Below are 19,758 nucleotides of genomic sequence, written 5' to 3' on the forward strand. Positions count from 1 at the left end.
AAGTAACTGCACGGGCGGTTTGTTTTTGTTTATTATTTATGTTATTTGACGGCTCAATGCAACATAGCGGTGCTCAAAAAGGTTATTTATGAGTAAAATAATGGGTGCAAGGATGGGAACACTCACTTGCAAAGAGACTAACTTGCAGTTTTCTCAGCTCAGAAGCGTGCAATCAAAAAACGATGTATGGATGACTTCTGCCTCGTGATTTTGTCCAAAAGTAGCCGAATAGAATAGGGGTCGAACACGCATACCGAAGTCGTGACGGAGCTGTGAAGGCAACTCTCCACTAGGTGATTGTAAATTACACTCACCTCGTGGAGAGTCGCTTTCACAGTTCTGTCACGACTTTGGGATTCGTGTGCGACCCCTACTCTATTCGACAAAATTTTAGAGAAAACCACAAGGCAAAAGTCGTCCATACATCGTTTCTTGATTGCACGCTCCTGAGTTGAGAAAATAGCAAGTGAGTGTAACTATTTGCAAGTGAATGTTCCCATCCCTGAATGGGTGGCCTAATATGGAAACTAGTCAACAAAAATGAATAACGTAAGAAACCACGAATTTTTCATTGATTGTGTTATCACTATTATACCAATATCTCAACCCACGTAGAAGATAGCTCCAAACCGTCTTCGGCCGAAATGATCTACACAAAATTTGATACAAAATAAGGAAATTGTCAATCGCACGAATATCCTTATAAATTGAGCATTTTTTTTAAATTTGTTTCAAAAATCTAGATTTTTAGATATTTTAGCCTATGTCAAATATATGGAATTGTGTTGACCTTAATGATGACCTTAATTTCCTCCAAACTTTGTTTGCGGGACCCAGAACTATGATTTACTGAGATGGGTGATTTTTATTTCTTTTAGTTTTCAACTCATTTGCCCATAATTTTGAAAAAAAAATAACAAAAATCGTTCATTTTTTCATGAAATCGGTGCGTGCAACCTCTAATTATATTTTGATTGAGTTTTCGTGTATGAAACTATTGTTTCTAAGACCCAAATCTACACACTCAAAACAGATTTGCGGGCTCGGCAAAAACGCGCACAGCCGTCTGCTCAGTAAAACTATCAGCTGATATCCCGACAAAAAGTGACATTTGTTAGCTGACTCTCAGTAAAACGATTGCCGAAGCTCAGCAATGAACTGTCAAAATTGCTGAGATCTCAGCAAAATTGTTGTTTGCTGATTAATCGGCTGTGCAAATCTCGGCAAAAGAATGGAAAAATGCTGATATCCCGGCAATCTGAATTAAGTGTGTATCATTCTAGGGGCCATCCATAAACCACGTGGTCACTAAGGGGTGCCAAAAGACCACGGAAAGCCACGAAGGGGGGTGGGGGGGGTCTCGACCAAACCACGTGGTTTTTTATTTGGTATTTAATTTTTCCTGTCTGTTCCAAAAGCATTAAATCGCTTTTTATTCAATTGGATAATTTGTTTTTTTTTCCTGTCCATAGCACGAAAAATTGTATTGTTCATTAAGATTCCGTACAAACAAACCACCTTTTTCTTAGAAAACAAATCAAGCATTAAGAATAAATATATTTAGTGCTGTAACCGTTCAAAGCCTCACACGAGGTTTTAACAAACAAGATGGCTTTAGCGCCACTCTCGCTAGGCGAGAGACCACCTGTCTTTTCTGAAATTTGCCCGACTGTTTCTGAGACTATTCCCTCAGGGGACTCGTGAACGGCTATACTGCTAACGGAAAATGCCAACGTAACGAACCTGTAGGTACGCCAAACTCCAGAACCCTTTCTTGAACCCGTTTATACCCGAACTTAAGCTCACTCAAATCAAACGCACGCAACTGAAGAACAGAAGCCTGAAAGATCAATCTACCAAAAAACGGAAACGGAATATAGATACACGTAAAAGGGTGAATTCTCTAGGGAAATGCCCAAAACGGAATCAACTGACTATCAGGACTTCGAGCTCAAAAATTACATTTATTCAAGAAAGTACTAGGCTTATTCGGGTTGAACTTTAACGGAAATGTCTATAACGGGGAGCTAAACACTATGGGAAACAAATCATGGCCATGAACAGAGTTTCCACGTACCTGCGCAGGTTTTTGAAGCGGTGCGGTATCTCGAAGTTCTCCGACGATGTCCTTGCCCCGGAGTTCCCGGCCGATGCCGGCGAAGACGGCTCGCTCTGACGATCTCGTTTCGACGTCCTCGGTAGCGATGGCGACTGTTGGCTTAGCCGCTTTAGCTGCTGCAATGGCGCGCAGCGATGCACGTTGAGCTCGGGTAGGATGGCCGAATTACGGTGCGGAGGAAGTGGTGGCTGGACGGAAGGCTTCCGATTGGTTTCCTTCAAGAGCTTTGCACGGACGAGGGTTCGTGCTTCCCGGGTTGATCCTCCTTAGGTCAATAGAGACGCGACAGAGCCCAGCGACCCGGCTTCGTGTACTTAGATTCCTGCTAGGCCGAGCGGGGAATGCCACGTCTTCTACTTTCCGAATTCGGACCTGATCCGACGCACGCTGGTTGGCGACGTACGAGGGACCGAGCTCTCGGACTCTCTCCACCGGGGTTTTTGACGTGTGGTGGAGTCGACGACGGCTTTTGGCGACCGTCGGAGTTGATTCGTTCGACTTTGACGACGAACCTCACTTCTCTCCGTTTAACTGCCTCGAAAGGCGGGCCTTAGCGGACACCCGAGCTCTATCTCCGTCCTTCGTGGACGAGTTTGACGCCTGAAGACGCCACGGAACCCCGGATTCGACTCCGCTTGTCGATTTCTGACACTTGCACCAGCCCGTACAATAAAAAGCGCCTAAGCGCTGGAGAAAGTCCAACGCGAATAAGGTTTTTAAATTAAAACACGAGAACTACTAAAATACACTAAACAATTACCTATTTATGTACTAAAAATGAGTACGTTGTAGAACGTCGCGAATAACGGTCCCGCAGACCGGAAACACGTACTAACAAAACTGTAGAGCAACATAAAACACCGTTTAGAACATTTAACACTAATGTCGAATTCGTTTTTGAACCTGGGTTGGAACTGGATTGGCGGAAAATGTGTAAACAAACAAACGTCAAACAAACTCAAACAAACTTTAGTACAAGCGAAACCGAAGTCGGGTTGGGGTTGAAACTGTGATCTCATCCAGTTCCAACCCAGGTTGGAACTGAATTAAAAACGAATTCGACATAAGAATTCACTTTTTACCTTATTACCTTCGGTACGTGACTCGAAAGGTCCAAATTCACTTTCAAACGAAATAAATTTCCGAAAACACTATTAAAGTCGCGATCACTTCTACACTCCAGCCTTGTAGCGAACGAAATGACCGAGCTTAAGTCATTTTCTTTTCAAGAAACCTTACTCTTACAATCCCCCTATTATTTCATTAAATTGCGCCAACGAACTATTCGTATGGCCATTTGAGTCAGTTGGCGCCTATCTAGGTTCGTCAAGATGGTGTAGTTGAGATACATATTTTCAGGAGCCATTACTGTACTCACTACGTCGTTAATGGCATATGAGTTAGCCGAGACACAAACCAAAAGTCGACATACATAATTTTATTGCTAACACAAATCAGTCACGAGCAAATTCAGGTTATATTCGGGGTTTATATTTAATTCAAAACTTTTAGTCAACTTCTAAAAATATTCTGATAAACTTAAACTAAATTAAGCGAATTCAAAAGCATTTTGCTTAAAAAAGAGAAAAACGTCAAAACCGCTTTTCTATCTACTCTATTCGATATAAGCAAATGCAATTTAACTTTATATTTCATTTTTATTTGTCAAGTGTGTGAATTAAAACCGAAACTATTTTAATTAAAGAAAAGAAAAACGTCAAAACGTTACAGTGCACTTTAGCCTTCCGTCAGTCGCGCGGTTGGCTACCACCGCAAGCACCACGCTAATGCAGAGATTTTTTCAACGTGTTGTCAAGCGTGTTGTACAAAATGCAGTTTATTTTTTACGTTTCCACTTCTTGGTGGAGAGCTCGGACTTAGTTAATCCATCGCGCTCTCAAAATGCAGGTTTATGAGAATTTAAAAAAATCTTTTTCTTTTATTTTGGATACCTCCCCGCTTCTTTCTCATGAATACTTGAAAGTTGCATAATCCCAGCTAATTTTAGTAAATGTTCATTCTGCAGTCTGATCATTTGTGAAGTGTTTTGAAAGGTCCTGTTTCCTGTTTGCCTAAAATTCCATGTCGCATATTTATCTTCGGAAATTTTTTGGGTGATTTTATTGATGATAATCACTACCCAACTATTATGATAACGCTGAACATCTTCAGCTAATGTGGCTGATCACCAAATTATACTAAACCTTATCTGACCACTTACCCACACTTGGGAATATCTTAAGGAAACTTCCTTTTGCAGATCCCCCGTTAACTTTTTTTCAAAAGCTGCCTTCTTTTTCTTAAGCTGTTATCCTTGATAAAATGTTATCTACTTTGTTGCAGTGATATTTAAGACGATTTTTATTCTTTGTCCGAAGGAATATGTCTTGTCTCTCTTCAAACACACTAGTGTTCTTTGAACACTTCCACTGTTATTAATTGAAGTGCATTGCATTCTTTGTTTGCCTTGCATAAACGCGTATTTCGTATTGCAACGATACACTATGCGGTTACTGTGTTGTGGTTCTTGTTTATGTGTTTTGAAAAAAAATGCACGTATAAAAAATAACCACGTGGCCCCTCCGGGGGGGGGGGTGGTTTCAACCTGAAACCACGCGAGACCACGGTGGGAGAGGGGGGTCTAAAGTTCAGGAAAAAATGACCACGTGGTTTATGGACAGCCCCCTAGGGGTGAGCAAGTTAACCTTTTGACCTAGGATGGAAATCTAGTGATCATGATAAGATACCGAATGTGTCGCGATTGATGCGCATCGCGTGATCATAAGCAACAACGACAGAACGTTGTCGTCAAGCATGCTCCGCGGAAATTGAATCGCGAGGCATGTGCGGCCTTGATGGACACGTTATCATGAAGTCGAAATGATAAATACCGAAAATCATTCACTTTTTGTGTATTTATGTTGCTCTAATATCAAGATATGCCAATGAATGTATTGTTTTCAATCATGAATTCAGTATATTGGTCCATAAGTGGTTTAAATCGTGATGAATAAAATTTATCGCGACTTGTATCATGATCCGATAACGTGTGATCCCATGATAAAGCGTGCATCAGATGCTTTGATTGCCTCTAATCCCACGATACAAGCACGGGGCGAGGGTCATGCCACTGCAAGAGCAAAGGCAATCTTGGACTTTTCGTATCCTGTATCATTTGTCACTTGAACTGATTTTCTTTCATCCTTGCTTTTGACACTTTTTCTATTTTGGGACACCCTAATGTGTAATTTCAGAGAATTGTTCTAAAGAAATTTCTGAATTCATCAAATAAATCGGAGGAAAAATCCTAGAGAAGAAATCTCATGATGGAATCTCTATGAATTTATGCAGAAATCACTGAAAGAATATCTACTGGAATCACTAAACAAAATCATGAAAGGATAGTTTCCTGGATACACTCCATGAAGATAATTATAAAATTATAAGCAACCGATGGAGGAATTCTTGAAAGAACCCTTAGATTACTTTGTAAATAGAATTCCTGGAGCAATTTCTTAAAGAGGAACGTCCATAAATTCCACCAAGCTTCGAGCAGCAAGGGGATCCGGAAAGTATGATAGGGAATCGCGCCACTTGGGCGGTGGCTTCTATATTCGTCTGTTTTCCACTGTAACTCAGTCAAATTTGAACCAATTGACTCACCTTTTGGAATGTTGTGAGATAGGTATAGTATCTACCCGTGTACAACATTTCAAGTCAATTGGTTCAAAATTGACTGAGCGATAGTGGAAAACAGACGAATATAGAAGCCACCGCCCAAGTGGCGCGATACCCTAACCCAAGCACACATTTCAGAGGAGGTTCTATACAAGTGTGCCATAGGAGTTGAAAATAAACATTTTTGTGACGTAATTTATGGAAGTTCAAAAAACCAATGAAGCCCTTTTGAGAGGTTATCTTTATAAATTCTTGGGAAAATTCATGAGAGAACTTAAGGCATCGCTTAAATGTTTCTGTATACTCCCAAACATTTTTTGAAGACATTTTTGGAGAAATTTCTGAAAAAGTTCTGTACTTTTCATTTTTTTTTAAATAAAATGCTGTATTTAGTGTCTGGAATCTGTGGATGGTTTTCTGAAAGAATCCCCTGAGAAACTTCATATATAATCCATGGAGGAAACTCTTAAGCATTGAAGGTTTTCTAGAAGGATTCTTGGTGAAATTTCTTGACGGTCCTCTATAGGAATTTCTCAAGAAGATTTCTTGAAATATGTCATTCATAAATTCCCATAAAAATCCCATAAATTCCCAATAAAAATATGTAGGAGAACGTGTTTGTGGACCCCATGAGAATATTGCAAATAATCCGGTAAGGTTTATAAAGAGACTTGTTTAAACAAGAATTGTTGAATAGCCAATTAAGTAAAATGAATTTGTACCTTGATTTGTATCATTGTACCCTAAATGATTTCAAACAAAAGATTAACCTAACGGTAAAATGAATCCACAGTACTGTACCATAGCTTAAACCTATCATGTTTTCTAACATAACGGTAAATAGATGTAGCTGCTAAAAGAGAAAGCCACTATGGCCTTGAAAACCTCGATTCCATTGTATCGACCCTTATATACCCCTTTATGTACCCTCGTAACACTAATTTAAGAATAAACACTAACACTAGAATACGCTACCCTATAAAACCGAACCCCCATTCCATGAATAGAGTTAGTCTTCTTCAACCTGTAACCCAGTGCACGTCGTATCTCTAAACCGCAATCCGAAAATCCAGTTCAAACCCGCGTGTGTTGGTCTCCCAGTGTCTGCCGCTGCCGTTGTCCATCCACTCTGAAATCGAAAGTCGGTCCGCGAGTCTCCACAGACCAGTTAGTGAGTTCAGGATCGAGAAAAATACTGTGCCAGTGAACAAGAATAAATGAGGATCTTCAAAGTACATATTGCAGTAAAAAATCATCAACCTTATTCGTACGCTAGCTGACGCTCACTATGCTGACGTAGTACACGCTCAGTTTGCCTGTCTGCACTACTAGGGTAAAAGAAATCATGGAAAATTGTTACGAAAGATTTACAAAAAGAATCCCAGAAAAATACGCCCAATATACACAAGAAAAAAAAAGTTAAAATTGTTTCAAAATCACTACTATTATTGTTATCAGGTCTAAACAGTGCTGTCGAGAAAAAAAAAAATCTTTGTCGTAATCTCATCGGCGTGAAAAAAAATTGTTCTGCGGCGTGGAAAAATATAGCAGCGCGCCAGGTCAATTTGACTGGCGCGGCGGCGGCGTGGAAAAAACGTCGGCGACGGCGGCGCAGCGTGGCAGCACACACGTCTACCTGCAGCACCTCCGAAACCCTTCAAATGCCCCGAAATCGAAAAAGTGACAATCTGGCTAAAGTTCCTCAGCAAAGTTGGAGGCAATGCTAGTTCGAGCAACTTTGCCGAAGACACCTTTAATCTAGCAAGCTCTTAATTTGAAAGTAGTAGGTCAATTTTAAGCTTTGACTTAGGATGATCCCTCCAAAAACGGTTCACAATAACTTTTTTATTTATTTTTTTTATGATGTGAGCTTCGGAGTATTTGAAGAGCAAGTAATGACGCATATTTGTTCTGAACACTGCATGTTGCTAGGTCTTGTCATTCAAATGTTATGGGTAATTTTGACTTAAAAACAACGATGTCTCTTAAAGTTCTTTAACCGTCCAGGACGCGCGCCTATTTGATCCTAAAATTGCACCACGCTCGCGTTGCATACGACGAGCGAGGTTCTCGGCAGTGTTGTATTTTTTACAACGGCGCACGTCCTTAACCCTCTAATACCCAATCCCGCCTTTAGACGGGGTATAGTTTGAGCATATTTGTAATTTTTGTTTCGTGGAAAATTTATTTTTTTTTTTGTTTTTGGCTGATATTTAGGATGGTTTTGTATATCTCAAAATGGTTTTTGGTGTATTTTAAAACGTATTTACATTTTTTTTTAAATCATTGAAAAATGGATGTTTTAGTTACCTTTTAGAAGTGATTGTTTATTTTGTATTGAATCGCTACGATTATCATATTTTAATTTTTTCCCAAATCATTCTATACTAGTTTAATAGTTTAAGGCGAAACTGGATCCATTTCCTCACTTTTTGGTTTTTGATTTTTAATAAAATAACGAAGCAATATTTTCAAAAAAAATGGTTTCTGCAAAAATGGAAAACTTTTTCCACCACAAAAAAATTCAGAAGATACCTTGATCCATGCTCTACATGTGCGCGAAAACCGATTTTGAAAATATTGCTTCGTTATTTAATGAAAAATCAAAAACCAAAAAAATGAGAAAATGCTTCCAGTTTCGCCAGGGAATCGAATACACTCTAAAATTATTTTCCCTAAAATTACACGGAAAATAAAATTTTCTATGAAAAAAATTTAAAATAAAAACAATTCAACAATAATCTTAAAATCTCAAAATGTTTTCATCTCAAAAAATCTGTACCCCGAATTGGCTTCCAGGAAAAATATAAAAATGTGGGGATGTTCAAAAATAAAAATTAGAAAAATCAAAAACTGAAATTCACGAAATCGAGAATTAAAAAGAATCATCTTCCAAAACATGTTTAAATCGACTTTAGATGACGAAAAATGATATTTAGATCAAAATCAAAAATTTGGGTATTAGAGGGTTAAGGGTTAACGGGCATTTGGAAGCTCACATATAAAGCCAAATTCGGAGCAAAAATTACGTGAACGTTATTTTTTAAATTGGATTGAATTAATCCTCTTAAAAATCGAAATTAAAATCATATAATATTAAAGATAGTACGCCTTGACAATGAAAACTAAAGCGTTAGACACTTCATGTGAATTAACCCATGTTTATCTTCCGGGAACACTTTGTTGCACAGAAAAGTGAAAAATGTACCTAAGCCAATTTTGATTAAAACAAACACCCATTTCTGACGAATTTCATCAGAACAACGGCCAACTCGCTTCGCCACAATTAGGGAACGCTGAGAACAAATTTGCTAATTGAATGAATTTGGCCGGCCCACTCTGACCAATTAAGCGCTTCATTAGAGCAAACATTCCGCTACCGGATGGTCGGTCGGTCGGTGGGTTGTACGCTCGGTGCTGGGTCATGTGTGCTGTTGAGGTTTTTAATTTGATTGCAGTGGATTATCCATCGACCGGACTAGCCCGCTGCTCACATTGACCTTATCACGCCACAGTTGACCACAAATTAATGAACCTCCCACATACATACTTGCATAGTTTCATGCGTGATGCGGATGCTCTTTTGTTTCGGTTCATCCTGGTCGGTCGGGGGGGATTCTCGATTCGGAATTCCTCCTCCCCCCCTCGAAGCGAGCGAGTGCGCCAATCAGCTGGGTCGTGGTTTTGTCGAGATTAATTGCGAGTCCAACAATTAGTTGATGGATTTTCACCGAAAGGATAAAAAATTAAATCTCACTAATTGATTGCTGTAACCAACGTGTGTGTAACTAGACCAACTGACCTGGAATAATAATGAAATTTAGCCCGAACGTTGCACAGGAATTCAATTACCGGCGAACTGATTATTCTAATTCGATTCGGGTATCCAATTTGCCTTCATTTGCAGAATAAAAATCGACATCCTCAATCAGGAGTACACGGTTTATTACATCGGAACCAATGCCGGGCGGATCTACAAAATCGTGCACTACCTGTCGAACGGGGAGTCCAAGTCCAAGTTGCTGGATATCTTCGAAATTGCTCAGAACGAGGCGATCCAGGTGATGGAGATTAGCCAGACGCGGAAGTCGCTGTACGTGGCCACCGATTACCGGGTCAAGCAGATCGACTTGGCCATGTGCAACCGAAGGTACGACAGTTGCTACCGGTGCGTCAAGGATCCGTACTGCGGATGGGATAAGGACACCAGCACGTGCAAACCGTACGAGTTGGGATTGCTTCAGGTAAGATTTGATGTTCATTTTTTGATATTGTTGATCATAGTTCATACATGAGAAAAAATCCAAACAAGAGTAAACTCTATCTTGATACATTGTTACATAATTTAGCACCAGCACTCATAATAATAAAAGACATACACAGAATTACAGCACAATTTTCTTTTGATTGAACTGCAAAATCGATAATCTCTTGATTAGATGTTATGCAGAACACAAAGTTTATTCAAAATATCATAAGGTTGTCCCAAAGTTCTTGTTTTTGTATTTTGGTATTTTTTTAAATAATTTTTCAAGACTCATTAAACACTTTTTATGGAAACATTTTTTGAGAAAATATGTGAATATTTTATCTAGTGAAGTAGTTTTTTTTTTCTTCGACCACTTAACCTAATTAACAGCTCTTTTGTCCACTTGGGCACTGCGTGAGCTGTCCACTTGGCAGCTGCACTCAAACTTTTGTACAGCGCCTAAATGTATTCTATTCTACTCTACTATATCGAACTGACAGCCTTCGCGCTGCTGTCAACTTCTACCCTGTTCATGGTAGAATGATGAGCACGAGGATGTTGATGTGTGGCTTGTTACTTTTCCAGTTCGATTGGGGGTCCATTATGAGTTGCTGTTTCGCCGATATCCAATTATTCGGGTCCATTTGAGCTATGGAGGCTCAGAAGAGGGTCAGGTGCCAGCCGCTCTCGGGGGGAAGAGTAACTGACGAAGTGCCGGGACTGGGTTCGAACCCATGACCATCCACTTATGAAATGAACGTGAAGCCACAACGCTATGGGCCCCGGCATTAGTGAAGTAGTTGATTGACCCTAAATCCCTCGCCATGATTTCATGCATAAACATGAAAATATACTGCCTATCACATAATTTATTTAAAAAATAAAATAAAAACGAAACTTAAAATATTAAAAAATCTGCTGCCTTTCGGCATTGCACACAAACAGAGATGTGTAGATGCGATGATTGTGAAAAAGAAGAAACCATGTGCATTAGTGGTATCGTGTTCAGTTATATGGGACGGAGATGGTCAAGTGGCTCCATAGCCTAAAAAGAAAACGCAAGTCTAGCGAATTGGAAGGCGTAGGTTCGATTCCCATCGGAGCACGTGGATTTTTTTTCCCAATTAAAATCTCATTTGTTCATCAAACACGTGTTGCTGTTGTGTGCATGAATGTCAAAGCAATCAAATGTTGCAATTTCCACTTGGCTAATCATAGAAGTCATGAACGCTCAAAATTTCATTGATATCGGTTCATTGAATCCGGAGATATAACAGTTAAAAATTGGCAATCGGATGAATATGACATTTTCTAGAATCTTTCTAACTTCATGTAGAATAGCCCGATCTTTCTCAAATGTGAACCATGGATGGACAACTAGCTGATCAACTTATAGTAAAAGTTAGATTCTTTGATGCACTTTTCAAAAAATTTCAGATGTTTGAACCTTTTTTTGAAAATTGAAAATTTTGCCTGTCTCGATCATTTTGTCTATCCCCTGTATCTCGATAATAAAACAACCTATCACAACAAAATTTTGCATAAATATTTTAGAGCATTGTTGCTCTTATTTACTGTCAAAAGATCTTGAATTGGATAACAAATAACTGAGAAGTTTATTGAGATACACAGAGTAACATATCTTTCAAAAATTCATATAATATTGTTTTTAAGTGCTTTTTGTAAGATATCTCGATAACGAAACGTCCAATCAATATAAAATTCGAAAGCGTTCTACTAGGATGTTGTATAGTTTTCATTTGGTGCTAAGAGTACCTAAATCGGTGGACGGACGGCTGAGAAATTTATAATGAGACACTTTGCCAAACATCTCTTAAATAGCTAAATCATAGGTTCCCAAACTTTCAGGTCACGCGACCCCCTTTTGCCAGCTGATGTAGTTTTCGCGACCCCCCATAGAAATTCCCTTATTTGTTGTCTGTTACAGTAAAATATTTTACTGTCTCTCGCGACCCCCTGGATGAACGCCGGCGACCCCCCTGGGGGGTCGCGACCCACAGTTTGGGAAACCATGAGCTAAATTGTTCTACTCTCAAGTACTCTCCGAAAGATAACTCGGTAACCAAATGTCCAATCAAAACATAATTCAATAGCGTTCTACTAGGATAATGTTGCTTTTCATTTTATGCTAACAAGGGAAGGTTACGATGGTGTCCCCCGGGGATTTCAACCGGGTTGTTTTTATTGCATTCTACATGTGGAAATATGAATAAATCCAAAGCCTTTCGGGTGATGGACCAGTGGTGTAGTCAGGAGGGGCTGTCAAAGGGGCAAATTAGGCAAAATATAACATTATTGAAAATGCTCAAACGTCCACCAAATGCAAATTTCACAATGTATTGAAGTAGAAACAGACAGAATATGCATGAATACATGATTTCGTATCAAATTTTATTTACATAGGCATTACCAGGGTGAGATGGGTGATAAACAAGGTGATCCATTTTTATTAAAATAGCTTGAACTGGTTCTTACCCTGGCAACGCCTATGGTAAATTAAATTTGATACGAAATCGTGTATTCATGCATATTCTGCTTGTTTCTACTTCAATACATTGTGAAATTTGCATTTCGATGACGTTTGAGCATTTTCAATAATATATATTATATTTTCCCTAATTTGCCCCTATGAGGGCCCCTCCTGACTACACCGCTGGGCCATCACCCGAAAGGCTTTGGATTTATTCATACTTCCACATGTAGAATGCAACAAAAATAGTCCGGTTGAAATCCCCGGGAGACACCATCGTAACCTTCCCTTGTAAGATAACTCAAATCGGTCAACAGACGGCTGAGAATCGAGTGTATGTGTGTGCGCGCACACACAGACATTTGCCCAATTCGTCGAGCTGAGTTGATTCGTACATGTGACTCGGCCTTGCAGATCGAAAGTCGGTTTTCCAAGCGGTATTTACACCCTTCTTATGGTTGTAAAAAGTGTAATAACCTTGTCATCGGGATTACATCATTTTTTTATTTATCATACTCTCATTGTGCATCCAATCAACACACTAGCATTACCCTAACTAATAGCACAAATGCTATTTTTTTCGATTTCAAGGGCATTTCAGTCTTAGAGTTATTCCAGACAGTCTCTGGAGGTTTTAAGCGGTTTCAGGGGCGTTTCAGGTGTACTCCAGGAGATTTCAGGGTGTTTAATGGGCGTTCTAGGGATGTTTCAAGGAGTTCCAGAAGGTTTCAGTGGCATAACGAGGTTTTTTTCAGGGGATTTTAGAGATGTTCCAGTGGTTTCAAAGAGGTTTCAGGGGCTTACAGGATTTCAGCGGTTGTCCTGATGTTTCATTGGCGTTCCAAGGATTTCGAGGACGCTCCAATGATTTGAGAGGTTTCAGGAGCGTTTAAATGGTTTCAGGGGCATTCCAGGGGTTCTAGGATTGGGGTTTTATTGTCGTTCCGGGGAGTTTTGGGAGCGTTTCGGGGTTTTAAGGGGCGCTCCAGGAGTTTTCAAGTGGTCTCAAGGGTATTCCAGAAGTTTTCATGGATGTTCCGGATGGTTTGAGGGTTGTTCTAGGAGTTTCAGGGGGTTTCAAGGCGTTTTAGAAGCGTTCTTTGGAGTCTCATGGGCCATCCATGGGATTTCAGCGGCGTTCCGAATGTCTCAGGGGTGTTCCAACCCGAGCAGGAATGAATAACTGCCACATTACCCGAGCAGGAGAAAATAGCTGAAGAATAACTAACTCAGGTATGGAAAACCGAATACCTACAACCTGAATGAGGTATTAAGTAGCCCTGCATAAGAGGTAAAATACCTGAAATAATAACTGGTGTGTATTCTGTGCATAACGCGTGAATAATGACATCAGGTATGGCAATACCTAAATAATAATCGGCGATTTTTCCATACAAATTGCAATTTTTCCATACTTGAATAATACCTCAAGCAGTCCTCAACACCAAATCAATAACTCGTTGAGGTATTGTATCAATACCTACAAAATACCAAAATAAGTTATTTTCAATACCTGGGCAACCGACCAATACCTTGTCTTGGTATGATACCTGACTTTGGTATGCTCCAGTAATGTGGCAGTTATTCATTCCTGCTCGGGTACTGGAGCATACCAAAGTCAGGTATCATACCAAGACAAGGTATTGGTCGGTTGCCCAGGTATTGAAAATAACTTATTTTGGTATTTTGTAGGTATTGATACAATACCTCAACGAGTTATTGATTTGGTGTTGAGGACTGCTTGAGGTATTATTCAAGTATGGAAAAATTGCAATTTGTATGGAAAAATCGCCGATTATTATTTAGGTATTGCCATACCTGATGTCATTATTCACGCGTTATGCACAGAATACACACCAGTTATTATTTCAGGTATTTTACCTCTTATGCAGGGCTACTTAATACCTCATTCAGGTTGTAGGTATTCGGTTTTCCATACCTGAGTTAGTTATTCTTCAGCTATTTTCTCCTGCTCGGGAAGGTACTACTGGAGCGTTCCAGGTAGTTCCATGAGCAGTACGGAAGTGTTCTAATGGTTTCAGGGGCGTTTCGGTGGTTTTTAAGGAATCTAAGGAGTGTTCCTGGGAATTTTAGGGGCGTTCCAGGGGTTTTGGGCGGTTTCAGGGTTCTTCCAGGAAACCCTGTGAACAAAGGAGGGGTTTTGGGAATTAAATCCCTCCCATTGCAGGTGTTTCATATACTAGGAGCCCTTTCACCTTTTGTAAAAATTAAGAAAAACCCCGCCTTTGCCACCTTTTCTATGCACAATCTGCTTCTTGGGAATTTCTTAGGCATTCCAGAGGTTTTCAAGGGGTTTCAAGGACATTACAGGGGGATGCAATGGTGTTCCAGGCGTTTTAAAGGTATTAAAGCAGCGTTCCATGGGATTTTGGCGACATTCCATAGTGTTTCAGAGTTGTTCCAGGGCTTTCAGGAGCGTACCTGTAGACTTCAGTAGCGTTCCAGGAGTTTTCAATGTGTTTTATGGGTGTTCTAGTGGGTTTCAGAGTGTCTCAGGGCATTTCAAGAACATTTGGGGGGGGATGTTCAGAGGCGATCCAGGAGTTTCCAAGGGATTTCCTGGGTGTTTCATGAAATTTCTGCGGCGATTCAGGGCTTCTGATTTGTTTCATGAAGTTCCAAGGGCGTTTCTGTGGTTTTGAGGAGCGTTCCAGGTGTTCTCAAGGGGTTTCGGGATGTTCCAACGGCTTTTGGAGCGTTCTAAAGGTGTTCAGGGTTTTCCAGGAATATTCCATGAGATAGCAAAGACGTTCCGAAGGATTTCAAGCGCTTTCAAAGAGTTCTAGGGGGTTTCATGGGGGTTGCCGGGGCGTTCCATGGGATTGAACTCTAGTCGTGCATTGGGGTCATTATGACCCACACAAGCACGCTGAGCGTGTACTACGTCAGCGAAGTGAGCTTAAGCTAATGTACGAAGAAGATTAAGAGGCATACCAGATTATTTCAAGCCTTTTTAAATGGGTTCCTGGAGGTTTCAGAGGCGTTCCAATGCTGTTCTATGTGTCTCAGGGGTTTGCAAGGGCGTGCCGGGATGGGGGTGGTGTTGGGAGTTTTAATGATGTTTCAGGGGACTTTTCAGAGGAAGCCGTATACTCAAACCTACTCAAACTAGCCTGCGAAATATTTTAATTTCCTAAGTACGAACTATGATTAAACTAAAATGATATCAATTTCTGATAGTCAAGAAACCAATTTTTATAACCCGAAAAAATATATTTCATCCCGCAGGATGTTGGCAACGAAACGTACGACATTTGCGACACCAGTGTCCTGAAGAAGAAAATCATCGTGACCTACGGGCAAAGCGTCCACCTGGGTTGCTTCGTCAAAGTCCCGGAGATACTGAAGGACCAATCGGTTACCTGGTATCACCATTCGAAGGAAAAGGGACGCTACGAGATCAAATACAACCCAACGAAGTACATCGAAACTACCGAACGAGGATTGGTTGTGATTTCGGTGAACGAAGCTGACGGAGGGCGATACGACTGCCATTTGGGCGGGTCACTCCTCTGTAGTTACAACATTACGGTGGATGCGCACAGGTATGAACTGATGGTTTTCGTTTTATGACTGCAGACTGAGGTCAATTTCGTACAATTGTTTATTTCTGTTTCGTTTAGATGCACTCCACCGAACAAGAGCAATGACTATCAGAAAATCTACTCCGACTGGTGCCACGAGTTTGAGAAGTACAAATCGGCCATGAAGACCTGGGAGAAGAAACAAGCAGTAAGTGTTAATCTGTGCGATTCCCTTGAGGTACATGATTCTGACGATTTGCCCAGAGAACGCGAAAAAAAACATTAAACAACTTTATTGTCGGTACCATCCTGCTCCAAAGTGGCATGTGTTTCATCAATTTATTTTTACGACCACCTTTTTCTTTCAAATATTCCAAAAATCGACGCGAAAATGCTTATAAAATGAATTTAATAGCTTTATTCATCGTGGATTGAAACCAATTTCGGTGTTGTCGCCCACTCGCATTCGCCAGAATCCTGTCCCCGAAATATCTCAGCCATCGCGATTTTATGACCCAGCTGAAAAATAAGCAATAACACCCGTGTCATCGTTTTCTTCCCTCTCTCATTTCGCCCCCAGCAATGTTCATCCAAGCAAAACTATAGCAATCAGCATCCTAACGATGTTTTCCAACGCAATCCCAACGTCTGATATCAAGGTGAGTACGGCGAAGTACGAAATTGAAAAATTATCATCACTGATTTCGTTGAACCTTCCACGACTCCGTCCCTCCCATCCCCCGAGCACCCAGCCCTTGCAGAAAAAAAAATCAAACAAACCATCCCGAACGAGTCGCATTTATTGATATTATTTTATTACATTTTATCCCGTTCCTTGCCGCAGGACCAAACTTTGACACTTCAACATCGAATAGCTTGTCCACTACCTTTGGTAGGGTACTACAATCAACTAAATGAACTGTGATACCCTTAATGATCCAATAATAAGAAAAAGAAAGAAAACGAAAGCAAAAAAAAAATCGTAGAATGAACTGCTGTACAGTGAGTGAGAGGAAGTGAAAAGCAAACAAATCGAAACCGGTACCACGCCAGCAGCAACGCGATTCACGAGTGTTGTGACGTCCAGGACACACCGTTTCCCGGACCGTTTCGTGCAATCAGACGGCCGCTCGGTGGAGTACGTTCGAGTGGATCATTTTTTATTTAATTATTTAAAAAAAAAAACAAAAAAGAACACACAACTACAGCAGCGCCAGCAGACTTAAAAGATGTGAAAAGAAAAAAAAACGACAGACAACACATTATTACATTATTAGCCAATTCCAACGAGCTTGCGAGAGATCATCAATACCCCCACACACGGAGTAACAATTGTAGAGGTTGTCATTTTTCCACGCCCATCTCCCCCATCCCCGTGTAGCCCATCACCCAGTTCGCTGAAGGTCCAGCATCGCATAGTAGAGCAAGGTAAGTTTGATTGGGTTTTATGGAAGGCAAAAATGTGACAAAGTAGGTCTCAGATGTCCGTTTTTTCAAGCGTTTTTGTTCAGTTTTCTTACGTAATAGGGAATCGCGCCACTTGGGCGGTGGCTTCTATATTCGTCTGTTTTCCACTATAACTCAGTCAAATTTGAACCAATTGACACAACTTTTGAAATATGGTGTGATAGGCATAGTATCTACCCGTGCACAACATTTCAAGTCAATTGGTTCAAAATTGACTGAGTTATAGTGGAAAACAGACGAATATAGAAGCCACTGCCCAAGTGGCGCGATACCCTACGATCACTAAATTGAAGTACAACCATCGCGCAACAATAATGACCTGAATTTGTTGCGACAATATAGGGTATGTGTACCATCAGTAATCTCATGCTCCTATTTTCATCCTATTCGAAAACAAGCGATTACGGCACCGATTGACTCCGTTCTTTTTGTTTTCATGGGTGCTCAGTGAAAAAAGTGTAATTTATATTTTACATTACAAATTTCAGTCATGAGGACTGAATCAATTTTTCTCGTTGATTGGTAGTGTATGTCTTAAGTTTACCATTAAAACTTTTATATTTGGATCATCCTAAAATCAGGTATATACATGTACTAGCATCTGCCATTGATTTAATTTCTCTTTTCTCTCACTTTTCACAGAAATCTGGTAACAGTCCAACCAACCTGAAACTGTAAATAGGCACTCCATACTCGACTACAGAACAACATGCACCGCTAGAATAGAAACCGCCGAAAACCCGTTCGTTATTGCAGTTTATTAGTAAAAGAAAAAGATGAGGAATGAATGGATAAAGCTAGCTTATTGTTTAAATTTATTTTTTATTAACGGAAGCAAAACGAATGACAAGAACGAGCCCTAGTTAAGCAGGTAGATAACAAACTAGCATTTTATCACATACACAAACAGGAAAAGCAATTCAACGCCACGGGAGCGAGCTCGAAAGGCCAACGGTTCTTCGTGATCATGTAAAACAAAATGTAACACTTAAGACAAATCAATCCGCGATAGCCGAAACCCCAACCTATATAAAGTAGCATCACTCTTCTCCTCTATATAGCCTTTTCAAGTTCTCATTTCCCTTTAACCGAACACAGTTTGCAAATCGAAAATCATAACACGCTTCAGACCTCCTTTCTGCCCTCGCGCAAACCCACTACCGATGCAACATATTCTCTCTTCAACTTCAACTTCACATCACATTCGAGACACATCCCGGACAGCAAAAGAAAAACGAAATTGAAGAAAAAAAAACTGACAGCAAAACAAAAAACCACACAGATCATTCGAGAGTAGAGATGGAGAAAACAATTTGGAATGGTGTTTTGGTTGACCGATGCAATAACCGCAGACATATCACCGAAACCGGAAGTAGCAAATTGAAACCGACAAGCAAAACAAAACGACAGAAACGAAAAAAAAACTTAATACAGTAGGTGAACGAATAAAAGAACATCAAATACACAACGGATGGGTTTGTCGTTACTTTAGGAATGGATGGTAAATGTAGGCACACAAACACACAGATGAAATTTCACCTTGAAGCTGAAGAGAGTAGAAGAATCGTCAAAAAAACTAAATAAAATGCAAGAAAACGTAGCAGTGTACATAAAAAGAAGTATTACATTTAGCTCTAAGTTTTTATTAGACAGTTAAGACTGAAGAAAATGAACAGAAGGAAATATGTTTAATTTGATTTCTTATAAATTGCTTTTTTGTACGTGAATCTATAATGACAATAATTGTCACCAAATAAAGAAATTTAAAGACAAGATTGGACTCCATCGATTTCTGATTGAGAAACTTCCACAGGATCTGGAGCTATACCACATGTAAGTATGATTTCTGTTATTGTAGGTACTCATAACTAGTGTTTTTTTTTATCTAATTCCCATCTATCAAGCACAGCAAATAATTTTGTGGTATCCAGGCACGCATTTTCTGGTGATGTATCATTTTTCGAACGTTATTTCACTTGGTTACATCGTATTCCAGCAATTATCACACTCACCATATACACCCTGATATGCACCGGAAAGCATCAACAAACCCATTCCAGCAGATGCCTAGAAGCAGTAGTATGTTTAACACACATCTCTTGACTCGGAAAAATAGCCAATAGGTAAGGGATATGCCTCACAATCAACGGATCAGTGTACGAGTCTGTGCCAATATTTAACTTTTATAGGATTAATCTTTCGATTCGGT

The 19,758-nt window shown here is 40.0% G+C and overlaps 1 protein-coding gene across 2 annotated transcripts in view; it reads left to right on the plus strand.

Moving 5' to 3' along the window:
* LOC115253623 (semaphorin-2A) overlaps nt 1-19,322 on the plus strand; it is a 453,840-nt gene extending 434,518 nt beyond the window's left edge. For both annotated transcript variants that reach the window (XM_062852947.1, XM_062852946.1), the window contains exons 11-16: nt 9,705-10,041; nt 15,787-16,103; nt 16,182-16,290; nt 16,663-16,741; nt 16,927-17,510; nt 18,192-19,322. In XM_062852947.1, coding sequence (XP_062708931.1) covers nt 9,705-10,041; nt 15,787-16,103; nt 16,182-16,290; nt 16,663-16,734 — 835 coding nt within the window. In that variant the 3' untranslated portion in view covers nt 16,735-16,741; nt 16,927-17,510; nt 18,192-19,322. The remainder of the gene's footprint in view (nt 1-9,704; nt 10,042-15,786; nt 16,104-16,181; nt 16,291-16,662; nt 16,742-16,926; nt 17,511-18,191) is intronic.
* Nucleotides 19,323-19,758: the final 436 nt, after the last annotated feature.

The sequence above is a fragment of the Aedes albopictus genome, chromosome 2 (genome assembly GCF_035046485.1).
Source record: "Aedes albopictus strain Foshan chromosome 2, AalbF5, whole genome shotgun sequence".
Lineage (NCBI taxonomy): Eukaryota > Metazoa > Arthropoda > Insecta > Diptera > Culicidae > Aedes > Aedes albopictus.